Here is a 22,860-nt window from a genome sequence, read left to right on the forward strand (position 1 = left end):
TCTCTCTCTCTCTGTCACATACACACACCTTAAAATTCTTCAATGGCTGCCCACTGTTCTTAGTAAAAATAAAAACCATTACCATGGCCAACAGATCCAGTGTGATATGGTCCTTGCTTAACTCCCCAACCTTATTTCATGCCCTCTCCCACTTACAGTCCAGTCATTCTGGACTTTCCTCAATTCCTTTGCATCTTTTCTTGACTCAGGGCCTACTGTCCTTTTAACTCAATATTCTTCTAGCTTTCTCTTCATCCTTCAGAGTTCACTTTAACCTCACTCAGATGCTTTAGCTTACTGATAACATACCCCCACCCTCCACCCCTGTCATACTCAAGGTCAGACTCCCAAGTGTCTTGTGCTTCACTTTTAACAAAGTTTTACTGAGAGATAATTCACACACCATAAAATCCATATATTAAAAGTGCACAACTTGTTTTTAGTAGATTCAGAGTTCTGTGATCTTGACTACCAACCCCAGAACATTTTCATTAGCCCCCCAAAAAAACTCAACCCATTAGCAGTCATTCCCTATTCCCTCCCAACCCCAGCCTCTCCAGTCCTTGGCAATCACCAATCTACTTTCTGTCTCTATAGATTTGTCTATTCTGTCTATTATATATTTTATATAAACTGAATCATATAATATGTGGTCTCTTGTGTCTGGCTTCTTTCACTTAGCATAATGATTTCAAGGTTCTTTAATGTAGCACACAGGCAGTATTCATATTGATAAATAATATTCCACTGTATGCCTATATCATACTTTTATTTACCCACTGATCAGTTAATGGACTTTGGGGCTGTTTCCCTCTTTAGGCTATTATGAATAATGCTGCTATTAACATTCTTGTACCAAGTACATTCATGTACGTTTTCATTTTTCTAGAGTACACACCTAGGAGTAGACTTGCTGGGTCATATGTTTAATATTTTGAAGAACTGCCAATTGCTTTCCAAAGCAATTACACCATTTCACATCCCCACCAGCAATATTTAAGGGTTCCAACTTTTCCACATCCTTACCAACACTTGCTATTATCTGTCTTTCTGATTACAGTCATCCTAACGTGTGAGAAGTGGTCTCTCATTGTGGCTTTGATTAGTATTAAATATCCTCAGAGAAGGGAATAGTTGGCCACCCCAGTATTCTTGTCTGGAGAATCCCATGGACAGAAGAGCCTGGTGGGCTACAGCACTGGGGTCTCAAAGAGTCAGATATGATGGAGTGACTAAGCACAAGCACCCTAATACTAATGATGCTGAGCATCTTTTCATGTGCTTATTGGTCAATTTGAATATCTTCTTTGAAGAAACGTCTATTTGGATCCTTTGTCCACTTTTAAGTTGGGCTATCTTTTTTTATTGTTGAGTTTCCGTATTCTTAATACAAATCTCTTACTAATTTGCAAATATTTTCTCCCTTTCTGTGGGAGAGACTTTTGACCTTCTTGAAAGTGTTCTTTGAACACAAACATTTTTACTTTTGAAGTCCAATTTATCTCATTTTCTCTTTGATTTCCTGTGCTTTTGGTGCCATATCTAAGAAGGCTTGCCTAACCCACAGTCACAAAGATTTACTCCTATGTTTTCTTCTAAGAGTTATATAGTTTTAACTCTTACATTTAAATCTATGATCCATTTTAAGTTAATTTTTGTGTACAGATGAGGTAGGGCTACAGTTTTATTTTTTTCACACGGAGATATCCAGTTGTCCCAGCACCATTTGTCGAAAGGGCAAATTGTACTTCATTTTAAAGTGCGTAACTGTAACTGCATGGTCACCTGGCTCCCAGTTAGACTGTAAGTACCAGGAGGGCAGGAACTGTGCCCATCCTGTTCACCACTGTATCTCCACACTCAATCCAATACCTATCTCCTAATAAGCACTCAGATATTTTGGCTGAACATAATACATTTATTATTAACAATAAACACGAACAACTCTATTATGAGTTACAGGTATTATCATTTCCACATCACTTAGGCTTACAGAAGTTAGGCAACCTGTGCCTTGTTCTGCTGGTTCTCAATTTTTGACTTAAGTATTCCCTCCTCACCTGAGAAGCGGGTTAGTGAGCTCCTCAGAGCAAGGACTGCTTCTCCTTCCTCATTTTGTTGCCACCAACACAAATTCAGCTCAGGGCTAGGCAGAAGAGACAAGCTGGACAGATGAGTGACTGAGGGACAAAGGGACAATGCTCTCCATAACCAGGTCCCTACTCATCTCCAGTCTCTCCTGGCCTCAGACCCTGATCCAGCAACACCAAACAGTGTAACAGTATACAGCTTCCCCTCCTCACCACACATGTAGGCTGTTTCTTGCCTCAGCCTCAGTGCTATCACTTACACTGTTCCTTTTGCCTAGAATGCCTTTGCCTTCTATTTGCTAAACACTCCTAATATTTTAAGACTCTGATCAGGCATCATTTCCTCTGGGACATTTTCTCCGGTCCGCCCGGTAGATGAGGGCCATATGCTGGGCTCCTGTCTCAGCACTATGAGTGGAGACAGCCTAAGGACCTGCATAGTTACTGGAGAGCATGGTGTCTGTCCATGAATCCTCCAGGCAAGAACACTGGAGTGGGTAGCCATTCCCTTCTCCAGAGGATCTTCCCGACCAGGAATTGAACCTGGGTCTCCTGCACGGCAGGTAGACTCTTCATCGTCAGAGCCACCAAGGAAGCCCTCCTGTCTCAGCACAGATCATGCTGCGTTACCAGTCTTCCCCAGACTCCTTAATTGAGGGCAGGAAGTGTGTCTGGTCAGTTGTCCCCGATGCCAGGTAAACCACCCAGCATGTGGCAGGTGCTCAGGGAGCTTTCATCAAACAAACAGATGAATCCTGGAGAGAAAGGGCAGGCAGTCTGAAGTTCAAGACTGATACCACCATACTTCCTTTATTTAAAAAATGTTTGTGCCGATGGAAATAGCTGAGTTAAGCACTCAGCAGAGCCCTAGCTCCCTGCTGGGAGAAGGGAAGTGGGTAGGGGTATAGTCTTTCACCCAGATTTGTTCGAAAAGAAATGTGATCTCTGCGGCAAGAATAGGAGGCCTCACTACTCCCAGCCCTGACAGCTCCTCACTCGGCTCTGTCCGATCCTGGACAGATGTGCCTTCAGACTGCCCTGGGCCCTAGGTTTTGGTTGACTGGTTCCTGAGTCCAGGAGCCAGGCGTGGGGTGGGCTGAGCCCAGGAGCAGGGCCACCTGCTCACGCTGCCAACAGGTGGGATGGGGCCTCGGGACCAGGCTCCCACTCCTGAAGAGCCACAGCTGGACCTGCAAACGATGTTTAAGTGCCTTGGGGGAAGAAGGAAACAGCTGCCACACAAACAGAAAGGAGAGGAGGACGGGAAGGAAAAGGGATCCAGTCTCTTTCTGATATAGCCAGCTGGAGTTTGAAAATAAGACTCTGGACTGCCTGCTTCCGGTTTGCTGGAAAGTCAGTAAAAAGTAGCTTTCCCCAACTTTCACTGTACTGGAAAAGAGGATAAGACACGTGTGGAACCAGACCTTGTCCCTGCCATGGGGAGGCACACGATCCAGTGTTTAAGGTGAAGGCCAGTCCAAAGCTCCTTAATGTAAAGAAGAACATGGTGAGTGGCAGAACCTTCCCTGTGCCTTTAGCCAGGCAGGCCCACACCACGAATGGTTAGCCAGCTCCACGTAAAACAGGTAACAGTGCCCACACTTCAGAGCTGTTGGTCTGATCATCTCACGCTGCCTGAGGATCCCTCATCTGTTCCTGATTTGGGCAGTGTGTGAACCACGCTGGTTTTCCTGTTCATGGGCTGAGTGCCTCCTCAGTCCTGATGTTCAGCCCAGCTTCTCCCACCTGACCTCCAACTTCTCTACTAGTAAAGCAGTCTTCTCCTGCATGGCTGGCACGGCCCTTCCTAGATGACCTGACCACCAACCCCCCTCCACCCCTGCCCCCGTCCCCACCCCAGGCCAGCAGAAGGTGCAGGGCAATGGGCAGATCACACTCAGCTGGGAGGAGTCTGAAGTACTTGAGCAAAGGCTGGGAGGCTTTAAGCAAAGGTGTAAGGAGCACAGTGTACACACAGCGGTCTGTGTGGAGGGCCCACACCCAGAATCCAGAAACTGCAGATTCCAGAGTATGCTTCAAGAAGATGATGAAACTCCTCACCTCCAAACAGAAGAGCTTTGGATTGCTTCCCTTCACTAGCAAGAGCTCTCCCAAGGCTCTGGGAAAGTAGGGGGTCATCAAGGCAGAGGCACACACAGCCCATAACCCAGAGGGGGACAGGAGAAAAGGAAGGGAGAGACAGCATTACTCCAGGTCTGAGTTTTATTCCAAATACTGATTTGACCACACAGATCATACACGTGGTGACCCAACTATGTATAAACTATGAGTAAATATTTTTAAAAATTGAGAATGGAATTCTATCCTGGTATTAGCAGCTCTGTTGGGCAGAGCTAAAGGCCAGGACACAGATAGGAAGAAATTAATAGTAGTGTTAAGCACCTGTGCAGAGTCTAGAGTGTAAAAAGGCTAAATAAACAATGACCTGTGGTAGGAATTCAAGGAAGTTTCCTTCAAGCAAGGGTGGTCAGGCTCCCCCTACTCCTTCATGTAGGTCCAGCTCTCTGAGCAGGAAGAGCTGTGATTGGCAGGTCACATGTTTGTTTCCTTGAGACCACATGATAAAGGTGAGGGGAGACTGTCAGTTCTGAGGGGCCGGGTCTGTGCCTTGCTCATCTCTGCCTCCCTCACAAGGGGTGAAAGGAGATTCTGATTGAGTCTTCATGATCGAGAGGGATAGGACAAGAGGAGGCAGGAGAAAAACATACAAGAGACTGTATGTTTTTAGAGACTGGGGACATACAGGGAAATCCTTGCAGACACTAGCCACATAGGCAAGAACAAATGTTCTGAACCACACACATATCATAAATTCAATCACTTTCTGTAATTTGAGGGTGGGAGGTTTAATCGTTATTAAGAAAAATGTGTATTTGAAAGAGCTAAATCAATCAGCCCTTGGGGGTTAAGTGAAACAGGAATACGTCAAGGCTGTATATTGTCCCCCTGCTTATTTAATTTCTATGCAGAGTACATACATCATGCAAAATGCCAGGCTAGATGAAGCACAAGCTGGAATCAAGATTGCAGGAAGAAATATCAGTAACCTCAGATATGCAGATGACACCACCCTTATGGCAGAAAGTGAAGAGGAACTAAAGAGCCACTTGATGAAGGTGAAAGAGGAGAGTGAAAAAGTTGCCTTAAAATTCAACATTCAAAAAATGAAGATCATGGCATCTGGTCCCCACTTCAAACAGATGAGAAAACAATGGAAACAGTGACGGACTTTATTTTCTTGGGCTCCAAAATCCCCGCGGCTGGTGACCACAGCCATGAAATTAAAAGACGCTTGCTCCTTGGAAGAAAAGCTATGACAAATCTAGACAGCATACAGAGACATTACTTTGCTGACAAAGGTGCGTACAGTCAAAGGTATGGTTGGTTCTTCCAGTAGTAATGTACAGATGTGAGAGTTGGACCATAAAGAAGGCTGAGCGCCGAAGAATTAATGCTTTTAAACTGCAGTGCCGGAGAAGACTCTTCAGAGTCCCTTAGACTGCAAGGAGATCAAACCACTCAATCCTAAAGGAAATCAACCCTGAATATTCATTGGAAGGACTGATGCTAAAGCTGAAGCTCCAATACTTTGGCCACCTGATGAGAGGAGCTGACTTGATGGAAAAGACCCTGAGGCTGAGAAAGACTGAAGGCAGGAAGAGAAGGGGACGACAGAGGATGAGATGGTTGGATGGCATCACCGACTCAATGGACATGAGTTTGAGCAAACTCCGGGAGATACTGGACGACAGGAAACCTAGTGTGCTGCAGTCCATGGGTTCACAAAGAGTCAGACACGACTGAGGGACTGAACAAAACAGCCTCCCCTGGTGAGGAACAGATGCTTTCACAGCCCTGCTGCTCTGCACATGCATGGCCTGTCCTGGCTTGCCAGAGGAAAGCAGCAGCCTGGCAGCAGTCACCTAGCGGTCATCAACAGGTGACTAAAGTGTCAGCAAAGGCCTTAAATGAGGGGCACAGCCAGCGGCCACCCGTCGTGCCACCATACTGCAGCAGAAGGAAACGAGGCTCATCTGTTTCTGAGGGAATGAATATGCCAAACACTGCCTGCAGTTATGAATGGCTCTTATAACAGCAAGCTGACATCTGTGCTTGGTTTTTAAGATGCATCATTGCATGTTTATTAAACTACTGCTCCATCATATTTATTTGGCTACGAAACAACTCCCAGCCCATACTTCCAAAAGTGGTTTATTAAAAACTAAGCCTTGAACATTAATACTCAAAAGCACCCTCGAGAGTCAATAGTAATATGGCAGATAAAATGAAAGGGAATCAAAGCAGTAAGTCTTGATGGGGGCTGTGGCTGCCTTTCAACACTTTCTTTCACGTTCAGGCAGTTGGAGTGGGGAGGAGCACCACGGGTGCGCGGCGCTGGGTGTGGTGATAGCCACTCTGATCACCTAATTTCCTGTCTAAAATGTGGACATGGCGGCAGGGAAGGGAGGCTGTCCCACGGCCACCTAGCTCTACACAAAAGGCAGTGGAAAAAAAAAGGCCAAAGTTCAGTAATGCCGGGCACCAAGTTTCACCAAGAATGAAGCCTCTGCCCCTAACAAACATCCCCACATTGATGCCCCATGTCAGAGCATCCATCCAGGACAGACTCTATTCTGCCCTGGCACCCAGCTGAGGCCTGGGTCAAGTCCTGTCCCTGAGCAGGAACAAGCCTCCAATCTAACTGGCCGCTAGTGGTCGCTAGGGGAACAGATGAGCTAGGGAAGCTGGAGAAATGCAGTCAGCCCTCAGAGAGGCACCCAGCCCCACAGGCAGGTGGCTCTGGCAGAAAGATCTCTTCCAGCTCCCTCCCAAACCTCCAAGTGTCTCCACTGTTGCCCACCCGCACTCCATCCAGTCAATAAGCAATTACCCATGGCCAATCCCACAGAAACAAGAACAAAGTGGAAGATTCACCAAGGAACCCACAAGATGTAGGAGGGATCCCAAACCACACCCTCAGAAGAACAGAACAACTGAGGGATCAGGGCTGTTTGGGGCCAGAAAAAATGACACAGGGGCTGACTCTCTACCTTAAGATATCTAAGGGCTGACCTGGGCCAAAGGAGCCCAAGTGACTCACTGACTACAAGGAAGTGAGTTTGGTTCCCAGCTCAGTGTGAGGATTTCCTCCAAGGCATCACCACCAGAGCAAGGGCCCCACCCCACTCAGGCCTCCTGCATGGGAGGGCAAGGCCTGGGGTTCGATACTCACCTGCTGACTTCCTGGACATTGTTGGCTCGAGCAGCTTCCATCAGGGCTGCATCTGAAGAGAGAGGGGGCACCAATCAGATCCCTGGCCAACCCTCAGAGCTTCCTGGAGGGCCCAGAAAGACAGTGGAAGGGAAGGCACTTCAGATACATGGGCTTTAACAAGTAAAAAGATGCCAAGATATACAAAGAGAAAGCTAGTCCTCCCCTGTCCACGTGAAAGCCTCTGTTAACTTGTCTTCCACATCTTTCCATTCGAGCCCAGACTCAGAACTCTCATCACACAGGTGATCCAAGGAATGTGTTAGTACCACGTGTGGCCAACAGTAAACATGTGTGAACGCCTTCGCCCTTCATTAGCTATAAAGCTCTGCAGGTTTATGTAACTATCACACATTATTAATCATCCCCCTACCTTGCCCCACTTTCTCTTTCAACTTCAGTTTCCCAGCCTAGTTTTGAATCTTGATGTTACAGGTCACAAACCTAGCAGGAGGACAGAATAGGGAGGAGGAGGCAGGGGTGTGGACCCCTCCGAGAGTGGAGAGAGCCTTGAGCAGGAGCCAGGCTCCACCACAGCCCGTCCACTGTTCACCCTGTGCTGTGGCGGCCTTTCCCCTCTCAATGCCAGCTTCCCTGACTATAAAGCAGGGGCACTAATCCCTGCCCTGACAGCCTTACAAGGATGCTAAAGAAATAACGGTTGAAAAGCCTGCAGACATCCCAGTGCCAAACCCAACGAAGGGAGAGCCAAAGTAGAGGATTCCAATCCATCCCTTAGGAGTCACCAGGCCTGGTAGAAAGGCAATAGCAAGCCTGGCCTGGCCTGGGCAGCGTGTGGGCTGCTGGCACCACCTTGTGGCCATGGGGAAAAGCTGTCAACAGCAGAGGCACATTCTCTCTCCCAGGCGGCTGCAACACTCTGAGCTCAGCTGGTCCTGAGCTCCCACTGATGGGCACCAGACAGACTCAGACCCAGCCTTGTCTCAGGGAGCTTTCAATCCAGCCAAGAGAATCACCAAGTGAAACAGAGAGGAGGCACTGGGGCAGGGTGGAAGACCAGACCTGGGTCTGGTCTTAACTCTGCCACTTACTTGCTGTATGACCTGGCTCACTCACCTAACCTCCTGTGTACAATACCCACCTTATCAGACATATGCAAACCAATCCTGTGGTTCAGACCGATGCATAGGCCTCCATGCCACCTCCTGGCCTAGGCTCCAGAGCCAGGTCTTCCTCGGTTCCCCAGCTGCTCCCCCAGCATACACCCAGGCATGCTTGGGCAGCCCCCAGCTGGAAGGGGAACAAGCCTTCCTCAGATACTGCGGTATTCTCTCTCCCCTCACTCTTTTTTAAAAAAGTAGCTTCTGCAAGGTCCCAGAGGGAATGAGGAATGAACTGAGATTAGAACCGGGGTCCCCTGGCTCCTAAAGGGCAGTACTGATTATGCTGCACTGAGGGCCTGGGCTCGCAACTCTCAAGTCAGGAGACAAGGGAACTGGCAAGTCAGAAGTGTTGGGACTGGTCATGGTTTGGTAAACATCATATATTTTGGTAAAAAAAAACCCAGTGTCTTTTGCTGGGGTTCATATGCCACAGAGTCCAATCTGGAGCCCCCCAAAAGCTCTGAGGCAAGACCTTGGACACCTTCTCCCCATCTGTCTAAACCTGCTGGACTTGGGACATTCCCTGCTCATCAATTTTCCATGGCTTTCCATCACCTAAAGAATTTCAAACCTTCCAAACCCTCACGCCTGATATCCAGACCCTACCCCCTCTGCTCTCACCTCATTTGAAAGACTTCCTCTCCTCTAACCAGGCTGGACTAACTGCTAGCCTCTAAATGTACTATGCTGACCTGCGCTTTGTTCCTGGAAACATGTGCATAGAATACAAACCATCTTGTGGAACATTTACTAAGTACCTACACTAAATACCAGGGACTATGATGGACAATGAAAAAGTATTAGGGAAAGGAACTGGCATCAACCTGAAAATATCAAGACGCACTCCCTGGTCTCAAGGAGCTCACAGTATCACTCTCCTTTTCATCTCTTGCCTTATCCTCCAGAACTCAAATTCAAATTCCTCATCCTCAAGGAAGGTCTCCAATCATTCAGGAAGGCTTTCCTGACCATGCTGGCCTTCTGATCCCCCAAAACACACTGTCAGATGACTCGCCAGATGCACAGGTCTAATGGCCCACTGCTGCTGCTGCTAAGTCGCTTCAGTCGTGTCTGACTCTGTGTGACCCCATAGATGGCAGCCCACCAGGCTCCCCCGTCCCTGGGATTCTCCAGGCAAGAACACTGGAGTGGGTTGCCATTTCCTTCTCCAATGCATTAAAGTGAAAGTGAAGTCGCTCAGTCGTATCTGACTCCTAGCGACCCCATGGACTACAGCCTACCAGGCTCCTCCATCCATGGGATTTTCCAGGCAAGAGTACTGGAGCGGGTTGCCATTGCCTTCTCCGCTAAAGGTCCGCACCGTCCCCTTAACTGGCATTGTGTTAAGTCAGGAGTTCCACATCAAGCTTTAAAGTAGGCGCACAGAGGGTATTCATACCTCTGTGGGTGTGGAAGTAACAGAATCATAGTGTGCCTAAGCTAGAAGAACCCTTAGGAGCTCTGTTTCAACTCCCTCATTTTATAGATGAGGAAACAGGACCATGAGAAAGAGGAGAAGTCCAAAGTCACGTGGCAATTAAAGGTAGACCAAAACAAGACCCCAGGTGACCTTACTCCCTGCTGAGGCTCTTCCTATACAGCTGGCCACATCCTGCTGAATAAACAAATGAACATCAAGGGCGTCCCTCCTCTTGGGGGGACAAAGTCTCAGAGCTTGGGATGCATGGAATCTTGAAATACCATGCCTCACTCTTCTCTCTGAGGAAGAGCTGAGAACCTGAGTAGCTGGAGTCACGTAGGCTAGAAGTCTAGCTCTCTGCCTGATCTCCCATTCTCTGCTCGGCTCCATGCACCCAGGGGTGATGCCAACCTGGGTCAGCCAGCCCCCGTGGTTGCTCTGGTTCTCTAGAGAGCCACCTCCCTGTATTCCTTGTCCTGCCAACTTCCCCACATAGCAAGATCACCTCATGCCTGAGACCAGGCACAGCAGAACCCTAGGAGTCTCCCTGATGAACACACCCACACTGCTGAACTTCAAAAGGAATCAGAATAACAGCACTGTAAGAGACCTGAGAAATCACCCTTCACCTGTGGGGAAACAATCTAGAGAGCAGAGCCAAAGTTGGCACTGAAACCAAGTCTCTTCCCTTCTTAGGCCATGGACCCCAAGGACTGTAGCGTGCCAGGCTTTTCTGTCCATGGAATTTTTCAGGCAAGAATACAGAAGCTGGTTGCCATTCTCTACTCCAGGGGATCTTCCCAGACCAGGGATCAAACCCACATCTCTTGCGTCTCCTGCATTGGCAGGTGGATTCTTTACCACTGCACCATATGGGAAGCCAAACAGGTTTCCTGGAGACCTCTTAAAGGAGGAACTGAACCAGGTAGAATGGTAGAGAAATAGGCCACATGCTAATTTCAGATGTTTAGTCCAATGCTCCCATTGTACAGATGGATATGGTGATACTCCAAGAAGGGAAGCTGCCCTTTAATAACTATTATTATAATACAATAATTATTATTATGGGTTTCCTAGGTGGCGCCAGTGGTAAAGAACCCACCTGCCAATGCAGGAGACACAGAAGACGCAGGTTTGATCCCTGGGTAGGGAAGATCCCCTAGAGGAGGGCATGGCAACCCACTCCAGTAGTCTTGCCTGGAGAATCCCATGGACAGAGGAGCCTGGCAGGCTACTGTCCACAGGGTCCCAAACAGCAGGACACGACTGAAGCGACTAGGCACGCATGCAATTATTATTCTAACACAGTAACAGTTGCATAATTTGAGAAATTACACAACTCGGAGGCACTGAACTCCTCAGCCAAATTATGTCTGGGTCCTACCAGGACTGAAGCTCTAGTGGTCTAAATCTATAAGCAACTCCCACCCTCCAACCTCAGGACCCACCTCCCGCCTCTCACTTGCACAAAACCAGACTGCCCCGATAATCACCCTTGCTGGACGGGCTCTTGCTGTAACAATGAACCACCAGCGCCGTGGCCAGGGCCCACACGCCCAAGCCGGCTCTGCTGAGGACTCCATTCCAGCTGTCCTGCCCAGGCAGTGTGTCCTCGGGGCTAGGAAGACGTCCCCACGTGGCAGCTGCAAGGCAGGGGGTCTCCGTACGTCCTCTCTGGCGCCCTCCAGTGGCTGCCCCTCCTCCGGTGAGTAGGGCCGGCGACGTTCCATGGCGCCCCCCGACGGCCGCCCTCAGCCACTGAGGCTCCCCGCGACCCCCAGTGGTCACACTCTGGCCAGTGGCGCTTTCGTGGCTCCGGAGCGATGGGGACCTAAGCAGCTGGAGAAGGAGCCGCGGCGCCGGCGCTGTTCTCTTCGACACCAGGGACCCCAGCATCGTGACAGCTGCTTCGATAACCCTCTGGTGCCGGCTCCTGTGCTGACCACTTCCAACATGGCTGCCGCGGCGCGTTCGAAGACGCCGCGGAGTGGAATTACGCACTACCTCACGGGAGTGGTAGTCCCTAACCGTAGACCTTGACGTAGCGGGGTGGGGGGAATAAACTACACTTCCCAGAAGGCTGTGGAACTTGCGTCATAATGACCGCAGACTTACAGGATCCTGGAGCGTATTGGGAAATGGAGTTTGGACATGGGGGCGTGGCAAGAAGGGAAACACCTAGCAGGGGCCCGGCCATTAGAGTTAAGGTGGGAATCCCAGAGTCGTCTTCCAAGTTTAGCTAAAACATGCGATGCGATTTCTGAGTATTGTAAATTAAACGGGACTCTTCAGCAGAGGCCAGTTATGAAACTTGTGCTTCTTTTAGCCTGTATCTCTTTTTAGCCTGGGACTGCTTTTCACAAAGCTAGCTAAGGTAACTGATGCACCTGAAATAGGAATTCCTTTTCTTTTCTCTCTTTTTGTTTTTTGTACACAGACATCCTTTCTGTTAAAAAGTTGATGCCTAATCTTGCTTTCCCACTTACCTAAAATATTTAAGGTGGCAGCTGAATAAGGGAAGCTGGGCTAGGACTATTATTCCTGTGTACAGGGAAGGGAATTTAGGCTCAAAAATAAAAGAATTTGTCAATAAATCAATACGTAAAGTTCAAGCCTTCAACTCCAAGCCATCGCCTCTTTGATACTTGCACCCCCATCCTGCCCTCATTTCCCCAGATTGAACCCGTGAGCAGGCGAATGATGAAGTGCTTTTTTTTCTAGGTGAGAAGTGGATTTATTTAAAGAGAAGCACACTCCACAGAGCTCCAGCCTTCACAGAAGCAAGAGCAGCCTTGGGAGAAACACACTCCACAAACTAGAGTGTAGGCTGTCGCAGAGGGTATGAGTAGTCTTAAAATGCAGTATGGTTAGTTTTTATAGGCTGGGTTATTTTTCACAGGCTAATGAGAAAAGCTGTGATAAACCTAGATGGCGTATTAAAAACCAGAGACATCACTTTGCCGACCAAGATACAAATTGTCAAAGCTTTGGTTTTTCCCGTAGTCATGTATGGATGTGAGAGCTGGACTATAAAGAAGGCTGAGCACTGAAAAATTGATGCTTTCAAACTGTGGTGTTGGAGAAGACTCTTGAGAGTCCCCTGGACTGCAAGGAGATCAAACCAGTCAATCCTAAAAGACACAAATCCTGAATATTCAGGGAAGGGCTGATGCTGGAGCTAAAGCTCCAGTACTTTGGCCACCTGATGTGAAGAGCTGACTCACTGGAAAAGATCTTGATGCTGGGAAGGATTGAAGGCAGGAGGAGAAGGGGAACAGAGGACAAGATGGCTGGATGGCCTCACTGACTCAATGGACATGAGTTTGAGCAACTTCAGGAGATGATGAAGGACAGGGAAACCCGGCGTGCTGCAGAGCAACTGAACAACAGCAAGGGAGGATTCTTCCCTAACTATTTTGGTGAGGGGGTAGGAGTGATTTCCAGGAATTGAGCCACTGCCCACTTTTTGGTCTTTGATTGTTGGCTTTGGAACTGTCAAGGCACCTCTAGGTGTGTCATTTACCTTGCTGATGTATTACAATGAGTATATACTGAGGATCAAGGTCTAGTCTAAGTTGACTTATCTGCCATCTTAGGCCCATTTGATTCTAATCAGTTTATGTTGTGTCCTCGGGCTATGTCATTCTTTCAAAGGTTGTGCCCTGCCTCCTTCCCTCCTGTTTCATTTGACCCTCAGATTTTACTCCATATTCTTATGGGAAGCAGAAGGGCAATGGTCCATCTTCTGTAACTGAGAAGGTTCTTCTTTATATCAGTTCTAGATCCTGTTCCTGCACTTACTTCAGAGTATCTGAACCTTCCCAGATGACTTTATTTAAATAAGTTATCTTCCTTTCCACATCTTTCTTATCCTGCCTGCTGCTGCTGCTGCTAAGTTGCTTCAGTCGTGTCCGACTCTGTGCGACCCCTGAGCCCACCAGGCTCCCCCGTCCCTGGGATTCTCCAGGCAAGAACACTGGAGTGGGTTGCCATTTCCTTCTCCAATGCATGAAAGTGAAAAGTGAAAATGAAGTCGCTCAGTCGTGTCCGACTCTGAGCAACCCCATAGACTGCAGCCTAGCAGGCTCTTCCGTCCATGGGATTTTCCAGGCAAGAGTACTGGAGTGGGGTGCCATTGCCTTCTCTGTTATCCTGCCTACTTGTCTTCATATCACGAAGCACTTGACTTGTTGTTGTTGTTTAGTTGCTAAGTCATGTCTGACTCTTTTGTGACCTCATAGACTGTTGCCTGAAAACTCCTCTGTCCATGGGATCTACCAGACAAGAATACTGGTGTCAACTAAAAAAGATGCACAGCTTGAGAGCTTCGAGTTAAGTTTTATTTGGGGCAAAATGGGGACTGCAGCCCAGGAGGCAGCACCTCAGATAGCTCTGAGAGATAGCTCCAAAGAGGCAGTCAGTTCAGTTCAGTTCAATTCAGTTGCTCAGTCATGTCCAATTCTTTGTGACCCCATGGACTGCAGCATGCCAGGCCTCCCTGTCCATCACCAACTCCCGGAGCTTACTCAAACGCATGTCCATTGAGTTGGTGATGCCAGCTAACCATCTCATCCTCTGTCGTCCCCTTCTCCTCCCACCTTAAATCTTTCCCAGCATCAGGGTCTTTTCCAATGAGTCAGCTCTTCACATCAGGTGGCCCAAGTACTGGAGTTTCAGCTTCAGCATCAGCCCTTCCAGTGAATATTCAGGACTGATTTCCTTTAGGGTGGGCTGGTTGGATCTCCTTGCAGTCCAAGGGACTCTCAAGAGTCTTCTCCAACACCACAGTTCAAAAGCATCAATTCTTCAGCTCTCAGCTTTCTTTATAGTCCAACTCTCACAACCATACATGACTATTGGAAAACCATAGCCTTGACTAGACAGACCTTTGTTGGCAAAGTAATGTCTCTGCTTTTTAATATGCTGTCTAGGTTGGTCATAGCTTTTCTTCCAAGGAGTAAGCGTCTTTTAATTTCATGGCAGCACTCACCATCTGCAGTGATTTTGGAGCCCCCAAAAATAAAGTCTGCCACTGTTTCCACTGTTTCTCCACCTATTGGCCTTGAAGCGATGGGAAAAGGCAGTCGGGGAAGGTCAATATATAAGATTTCAGTGAAGGGGGAATTCAATCAAGTGGTTACTTTACAAGAGGTTTTCTACTAGTCACAGTATCTGATGTCATCATGAAGGGATTTAGTGCTTTTCTAGATATGAGGAGATTCAAGGATTGGAATCATGAAATAAGTTCTTGAAAATATCCAACTATCTAGAGACCTGTCCCATCAGATAGATTCCCTGGAGCACAGAGTACCTCACTCCACCCTGAACTCCCTCAGGGGGTGTTGAAGGTCAACAGCTGCAGCAGCATGGGGTTCAATCTCCACAGAAAGTGAAAGTCGCTCTGCTGCTGCTGCTACTAAGTCACTTCAGTCATGTCCGACTCTGTGCGACCCTATAGACCGCAGCCCACCAGGCTCCCCCGTCCCTGGGATTCTCCAGGCAAGATCACTGGAGTGGGAAGTCGCTCAGTCATGTCCAACTCTTTGAGAATCCATGGACTATACAGTGCATGGAATTCTCCAGGCCAGAATACTGGATTGCATAGCCTTTCCCTTCTCCAGGGGATCTTCCCAACCCAGGGATTGAATCCAGGTCTCCCGCATTGCAGATGGATTCTTTACCAGCTGAGCCACAGGGAAGCCCAAGAATACTGGAGGAGGTAGCCTATCCTTTCTCCAGGGGATCTTCCCAACCCAGGAATCAAACTGGGCTCTCCTGCATTACAGGCAGATCTTTTACCAACTGAACTATCAGGGAAGACACAGTTTCCACAGAGGCAAATGTCCCTGTTGTTTGGTTGCTGGTAATGCTCTTGGCAAGTATCAGTTTGTAGTTGACACTGAAATGGGTAGCCATTTCCTTCTCCAGGGGATATTCCTGGCCCGGGAATCAAACCAAAGTCTCCTGCATTGGCTGGTGGATTCTTTACCATTGAGCCACCAGGGAAGGGCCACCTGATATACTAAATATTTGTTTTGTTTATTGTCTTTCTCCAGTAGAAGTTAGTCCCACAAGACAGGACTTTTAACATAATTGTTTAATTTTTACTGCACTACATCTTCATTGTGGTGCGCTGGCTTCTCTTGTTGTGAAGCATGGGCTCTAGAGTGTGGAGCCCTGTACCAAAGTCACAGGACAAAAATCTCTGGAACTGACTGAGCCCCATAGCAACTGTTGCTGTGAGCCTGTGGATCTAAACCGCCAGTTCCCTGGCCCTAATTAGGTAAATACTCACCCTATTAACAACCCAACAGCAGCCTAGCCAATCACCTAATGCCACCATTCTAGTAGGAATTTTCTGTTTGGAGGTTATAAAAATTGGCTACTAGCTCATGAAAGGGTAGGCTCTCTCTTGAGCTGGTCCACTGTTAGAATAGCATCTCCCACTATAATCAATTTTATTCTCCTTTCATTTTGCCTCATGTCTGGAAATTCTTTTCCAGCCTGTGCACAGGCCATGGCATAGAGCTCAAGGTTTCCATTGCCCTGAAGCATGTGGGATCCTACTTACCCAACCAGGGATCAAACCCAAGTCCCCTGCATTGCAAGGTGGATTCGTAACCACTGAACCACCAGGGAAGAGGGGACTTTTCTTTTTTTCACTTTCACATCACTAGAACAATGTCTGGAACAAAAAGGTACTCAATATGTATTCATTCACTGAATAGCTTACTCTCACTATATTAGCATGGTCATATTAGAATATGACCTTTAGACTGAAGGCAGACCTGAATTTCAATTATGACTTTTGTATTTACTACATGTGTAACTTTGGACAAATTTCTTTTCCTCTCTAATTTTTTTTATATATAAATTTATTTATTTTAATTGGAGGCTAATTACTTTACAATATTGTATTGGTTTTGCCATACATCAACATGAATCTGCCACGGGTGTGCACGTGTTCCCCATCCTGAACCCCCCTCCCACCTCTGTCCCCATACCATCCCTCTGGGTCATCCCAGTGCACCAGCCCCAAGCATCCTGTATCATGCATCGAACCTGGACTGGCCATTCATTTCATATATGATATTATACCTGTTTCAATGCCATTTTCCCAAATCATCCCACCCTCTCTCTCTCTCCCACAGAGTCCAAAAGACTGTTCTATATATCTGTGTCTCTTTTGCTGTCTCGCATACAGGGTTATTGTTACCATCTTTCTAAATTCCATATATATGCATTAGTATACTGTATTCGGAGAAGGCAATGGCACCCCACTCCAGTACTCTTGCCTGGAAAATCCCATGGACGGAGGAGCCTGGTGGGCTGTAGTCCATGGGGTCGCTACGAGTCGGACACGATTGAGTCACTTCACTTTCACTTTTCACTTTCATGCATTGGAGAAGGAAATGGCAACCCACTCCAGTGTTCTTGCCTGGAGAATCCCAGCCTGGTGGGCTGCCGTGTCTGGGGTCGCACAGAGTCGGACACGACTGAAGCGACTTAGCAGCAGCAGCATACCGTATTGGTGTTTTTCCTTCTGGCTTACTTCACTCTGTATAATAGTTTCATCCACCTCATTAGAACTGATTCAAATGTATTCTTTTTAAAGGCTGCGTAATACTCCATTGTGTATATGTACCACAGCTTTCTTATCCATTCATCTGCTGATGGACATCTAGGTTGCTTCCATGTCCTGGCTATTATAAACAGTGCTGCAATGAACATTGGGGTACACGTGTCTCTTTCAATTCTAGTTTCCTCAGTGTGTATGCCCAGCAGTGGGATTGCTGGGTCATAATGCAGTTCTATTTCCAGTTTTTTAAGGAATCTCCACACTGTTCTCCATAGTGGCTGTACTAGTTTGCATTCCCACCAACAGTGTAAGAGGGTTCCCTTTTCTCCACATCCTCTCCAGCATTTATTGCTTGTAGACTTTTGGATAGCAGCCATTCTGACTGGCGTGAAATGGTACCTCATTGTGGTTTTGATTTGCATTTCTCTGATAATGAGTGATGTTGAGCATCTTTTCATGTGTTTGTTAGCCATCTGTATGTCCTCTCTCTGATTATTAACTTCCTCATTATCATCAAAGATAATACCTACCTTCAAGGCAATTAGTTGTATTAAATGAAATAATATGTAGACCACTAATATTCCTGGCTCACAGTAAATCTGCAAGAAATGGCAGCTGTTTTATTCCCCGCTCTAGGGGTTTACTGGATCTCCTACTGTAAACTGCTTCTGGGAAGAAATAGAGTTCCTCATTTCCTCATCCCTTAGTGAAGGCACTCAGTAAATAACTGTTGAATGAATGAATATTTTAAAAGTACGCAATAGTTGAAGCATTTTGACTTTCCTATTTTAAGAGATTCCCATGTTATCCTGTCTTTTTAGCCACTCTATTCACTATCGCAGCTTCGCCTTCCCTGTATTCTTAGAGTACCTCTGCCTCCCAGCTTAGGGTTGGTCACAACAGGAAAAGCAGTCTCTGAGTTCCCATTACCAGGTGGGTCACAGAGTGAGTGTGCAGTATTCAACTCCTCTGCTGTAGACATGTTCCAAGGTCCTTCAGTTTACTTACAATTGCCTAACTTTCCAAGCACACATCCAGTTATTCTCTCATATGGTTTTCACAAATAACATCTTTGAAAGGAGCAAGGCAGGGTTGAATCACTATTAGCATTTAGTAGGGAGTACTGAGAGGTTAAATTATCAATGTCTGGCTGAATGAGAAGTAGTGGAGCAGCATGGAGGAATCACCCATAAAAATCAGCCAGGACTCAGTGAATTCTAGTTCTTCAACAAACAATTCAAAATCCCCTAGGTCACATTAATAACATTTAAAAAGATCTTCAGTTCAGGGACTTCCCTGGTGGTACAATGGATAGGAATCTGCCTGCCAATGCAGGGGACATGGATTCGATCCCTGGTGCAGGAAGATTCCACATGTCTCAGAGCAGCTAAAGCTTTTACACCACAATTACTGAGCCTGCATACCGCAACTGCTGAAGCCCACGCATTTAGAGCCCATGCTCTACAACAAGAGAAGCCACCACAGTAAGAAGCCCATGCACCCGACAGAGTAGGCCCAGCTCACAGCAACTAGACAGAAAGCCTGGACACAGCAACAAAGACCTAGCACAACCTAAAATAAATAAATAATATATTTTTTTAAAAAGATCATCAGTTCATGATGACTTCCTTTTGGTCTGCTCAGAATGCAAGAATTTATTGTATCAGGTTGTAGTTACCCTACCTGGGCTTCTAGCTCTTGGGTTGGAGCGCAGAGAACTCGTTTCATTTAGTTTGTGGTGAGGTGACTAGAGATATTGGGGTTCAAGAGGAGGCTGAAAGTGGCTCAGTGCCATTGCTGTGGTCACCTTCCACCAGGGTAGGGTTGGAAGCCATTCTGTAGGCTTCTAAGGAAAACACTTTTCCTGAAAAACAGCAACACACTCATTTTTAAACAAAATAATTAGATATGTAGCAGATAATGAAAGCTGGGTTTTTCACTGTAAGAGAAAGAAGCTATAAGTAAGAAAGAGAGAAAGCCAAAATGAACCTTGTGGCATTGGATTGGAATTAGGGGTATTCAGTATAAACTCATGGCTTTAAAATATATACAGATATATCCATAGAGAAATATAGATATGTAAGTATGTATGGGTTAGTATATTCCATATATGACCTCTCTCTGTCTCCTGAGAGAGTATAGAAACAATGACATCTTAAACACTGAATACACACACTACCCAGATCCAAACACTATCCTCCAATGAAAGGAACCAGTTCTCCTTGGAGAAATGGTTCTCTTCAGAACTGGGGTAGGAAAAATACAAAATGACACAGGACTATCTTGTGTGCCAGAAAGGAAGGAAAAACCAGATACATGCTGATCCAAAGAACACAGGAGCCAACGTGAAGGACTTACTCATGACCCAAACCAGAACACTCAGGCAAAAAATAATGACAGTATGGGTTTTTTACCCAGAGAGTAAAACAAATATCCACAAGGTCACACTGATATATATAATCAAATAAATAAATAGATAGATTGGGGGAGGAATGAGGTAAAGAGACAGCTTTTTCTTACAATAGAAACTGAATTAATATAGATAGAAGGAAGAAGGAAATAGAGATCATCATTATGCAGATATCACAGTTATAAACATTTCAGACAAAATCCTCAAACCATGCTAAAATTAGTGGGTCAAAGTTTGAGGACAAACAGGATTTGTAAAAAGACATAGTAAAACTTCCCTGGTGGTCCAGTGGTTAAGAATCAACCTGCCAATGCAGGGGACACGGGTTCAATCCCTGGCACAGGAACTAGGACCCCAAATGCCATGGGCAACTAAGCCCATGTTCTACAACAAGAGAAGCCACCCCAATGAGAAGCTCACACTCCACAACTAGAGAGTAACCCCCCCTCACCCCAAGAGAAAGCCTACGCGTAGCAACAATGACCCAGCACAACCAAAAAAAAAGGAAAAAAGATATAGACATCATTAATCCTTTGATACTAGGAACACAATATCATTTTTGTGGCATTCTTGCCAAGCACATATAACCCCACTCCAATCGTGAGGCAACATCAGACAAATCTAAATTGAGAGACGGTCTATAAATAACTGATCAATATCTGTATTAGTTTTTATTGCTATACAACAAATCACCTTACATTTAGCAGCTTGAAACAATATCTATTTAATATCACAGTTTCTGTCAGCCAGGAGTGTGGCATATTTTAACTGTGTACTTTTTTTCAAGGCCACACAAAAACTGAAGTCAAGGTGTAGGTCAGCAATAGCAGCATTTGGAAGTTCAACTAGAGAAAAGAACAATTCCAATCTCCCCCAGGTTGTTGGCAGAAATCATTTTCTAGCAGCTGTGGGACTAAGGTTCCCATTGTCATGCTGGCTGTTGTCAGATGAGGACCTCTCAGGTCTCTGCCATGTGACCACCACCTGAGACCCACTCTTATTTGCAGTCTCTCTGACCTCAGAAAGGACCCTGTCATTTCTAAGGCCTCATGTGATTAGGTCAGGTCCACCCAAGTAATCTCTCTCTTGATAAATCCATGTTAAATTATAAGAAATATAATCACAGGAGTGATAGTTCATTGAATACCTTGTGTGATCATGGATAGGATTTGGAGACCAAAAAAAGGATGTTAGTGGGAAATTGGTGAATTTCAAGTATATGCTATAGTTAATAATATTGTACAAATGTTGACTTCCTGTTCTTGATCACTGTACCATGGCTATTTAAGATGTTAACGCTGAGAAAGTGGGATGGGGACTATAAGGAAACTCTTTGTACTATTTTTGCAATCTTTCTGTAAATCTAAAATTAATTCTTTCCCATTCTATTGTTTTCCTCTATTCCTTTACATTGATCACTGAGGAAGGCTTTCTTATCTCTCCTTGCTATTCTTTGGAACTCTGCATTCAAATGATTGTACCTTTCCTTTTCTCCTTTGCCTTTAGTTTCTCTTCTTTTCATAGCTGTTTGTAAGGTCTCCTCAGACAACCATTTTGCCTTTTTGCATTTCTTTTCCAGGGGGATGGTTTTGATCACTGCCTGCTGTACAATGTCATGAACCTCCATCCATAGTTCTTCAGGCACTCTGTCTATCAGATCTAATCCCTTGAATCTATTTGTCACTTCCACTGTATAATCATAAGGGATTTTATTTAGGTCATACCTGAATGGTCTAGTGCTTTTCCCTACTTTCTTCAATTTAAGTCTGAATTTGGTAATAAGGAGTTCATGATCTGAGCCACAGTCAGCTCTCGGTCTTGTTTTTGCTGACTGTACAGAGCTTCTCCGTCTTTGGCTGCAAAGAATATAATCAATCTGATTTTGGTATTGACCATCTGGTGATGTCCATATGTAGAGTCTTCTCTTGTGTTGTTGGAAAAGGGTATTTGCTATGACCAGTGCGTTCTCTTGGCAAAACTCTGTTAGCCTTTGCCCTGCTTCATTCTGTACTCCAAGGCCAAATTTGCCTGTTACTCCAGGTATTTCTTGACTTCCTACTTTTGCATTCCAGTCCCCTATAATGAAAAGGACATCTTTTTTTGGGTGTTAGCTCTAGAAGGTCTTGTAGGTCTTCATAGAATGGTTAAACTTCAGCTTCTTCAGCATTATTGGTCAGGGCATAGACTTGGATTACTGTGATACTGAATGGTTTGCCTTGGAAACAAACAGAGATCATTCTGTCGTTTTTGAGATTGCATCCAAGTACTGCATTTCGGACTCTTTTGTTGACTATGATGGCTACTCAATTTCTTCTAAGGGATTCTTGCCCACAGTAGTAGATATAATGGTCATCTGAGTTAAATTCACCCATTCCAGTCCATTTTAGTTTGCTGATTCCTAAAATGTCGATGTTCACTCTTGCCATCTCCTATTTGACCACTTCCAATTTGCCTTGTTTCATGGACCTAACATTCCAGGTTCCTATGCAATATTGCTCTTTACAGCATTGGACTTAACTTCCATCACCAGTCACATCCACAACTGGGTGTTGTTTTTGCTTTGGATCTTTCTCTTTATTCTTTCTGGAGTTATTTCTCCACTGATCTCCAGTAGCATATTGGGCACCTACCAACCTGGGGAGTTCATCTTTCAGTGTCCTATCTTATTTTGGGGGGGCTCCAAAATCACTGCAGATGGTGAGTGCAGCCATGAAATTAAAAGGTGCTTGCTCCTTGGAAGAAAAGCTATGACCAACCTAGACAGCTTATTAAAAAGCAGAGACATTACTTTGCCAACAAAGATCCATCTAGTCAAAGCTGTGGTTTTTCCAGTACTCATGTATGGATATGAGAGATGGACTATAAAGAAAGCTGAGTGCCAAAGAAGTGATGCTTTTGAACTGTGGTGTTTGAGGAGACTCTTGAGAGTCCCTTGGACAGCAAG

The 22,860-nt window shown here is 46.0% G+C and overlaps 1 protein-coding gene across 1 annotated transcript in view; it reads right to left on the reverse strand.

Moving 5' to 3' along the window:
- The window catches only part of CLPB (ClpB family mitochondrial disaggregase), a 148,413-nt gene extending 136,508 nt beyond the window's left edge, over positions 1-11,905 (reverse strand). The window contains exons 1-2 of the mRNA XM_055548997.1: positions 11,421-11,905; positions 7,345-7,396 (exon numbers count right to left, since the gene is read on the reverse strand). Coding sequence (XP_055404972.1) covers positions 7,345-7,396; positions 11,421-11,823 — 455 coding nt within the window. The 5' untranslated portion in view covers positions 11,824-11,905. The remainder of the gene's footprint in view (positions 1-7,344; positions 7,397-11,420) is intronic.
- Between the last annotated feature and the right edge of the window lie 10,955 nt (positions 11,906-22,860).

Source organism: Bubalus kerabau, chromosome 15 (assembly GCF_029407905.1).
Source record: "Bubalus kerabau isolate K-KA32 ecotype Philippines breed swamp buffalo chromosome 15, PCC_UOA_SB_1v2, whole genome shotgun sequence".
NCBI classification, from domain to species: Eukaryota; Metazoa; Chordata; class Mammalia; order Artiodactyla; family Bovidae; genus Bubalus; species Bubalus kerabau.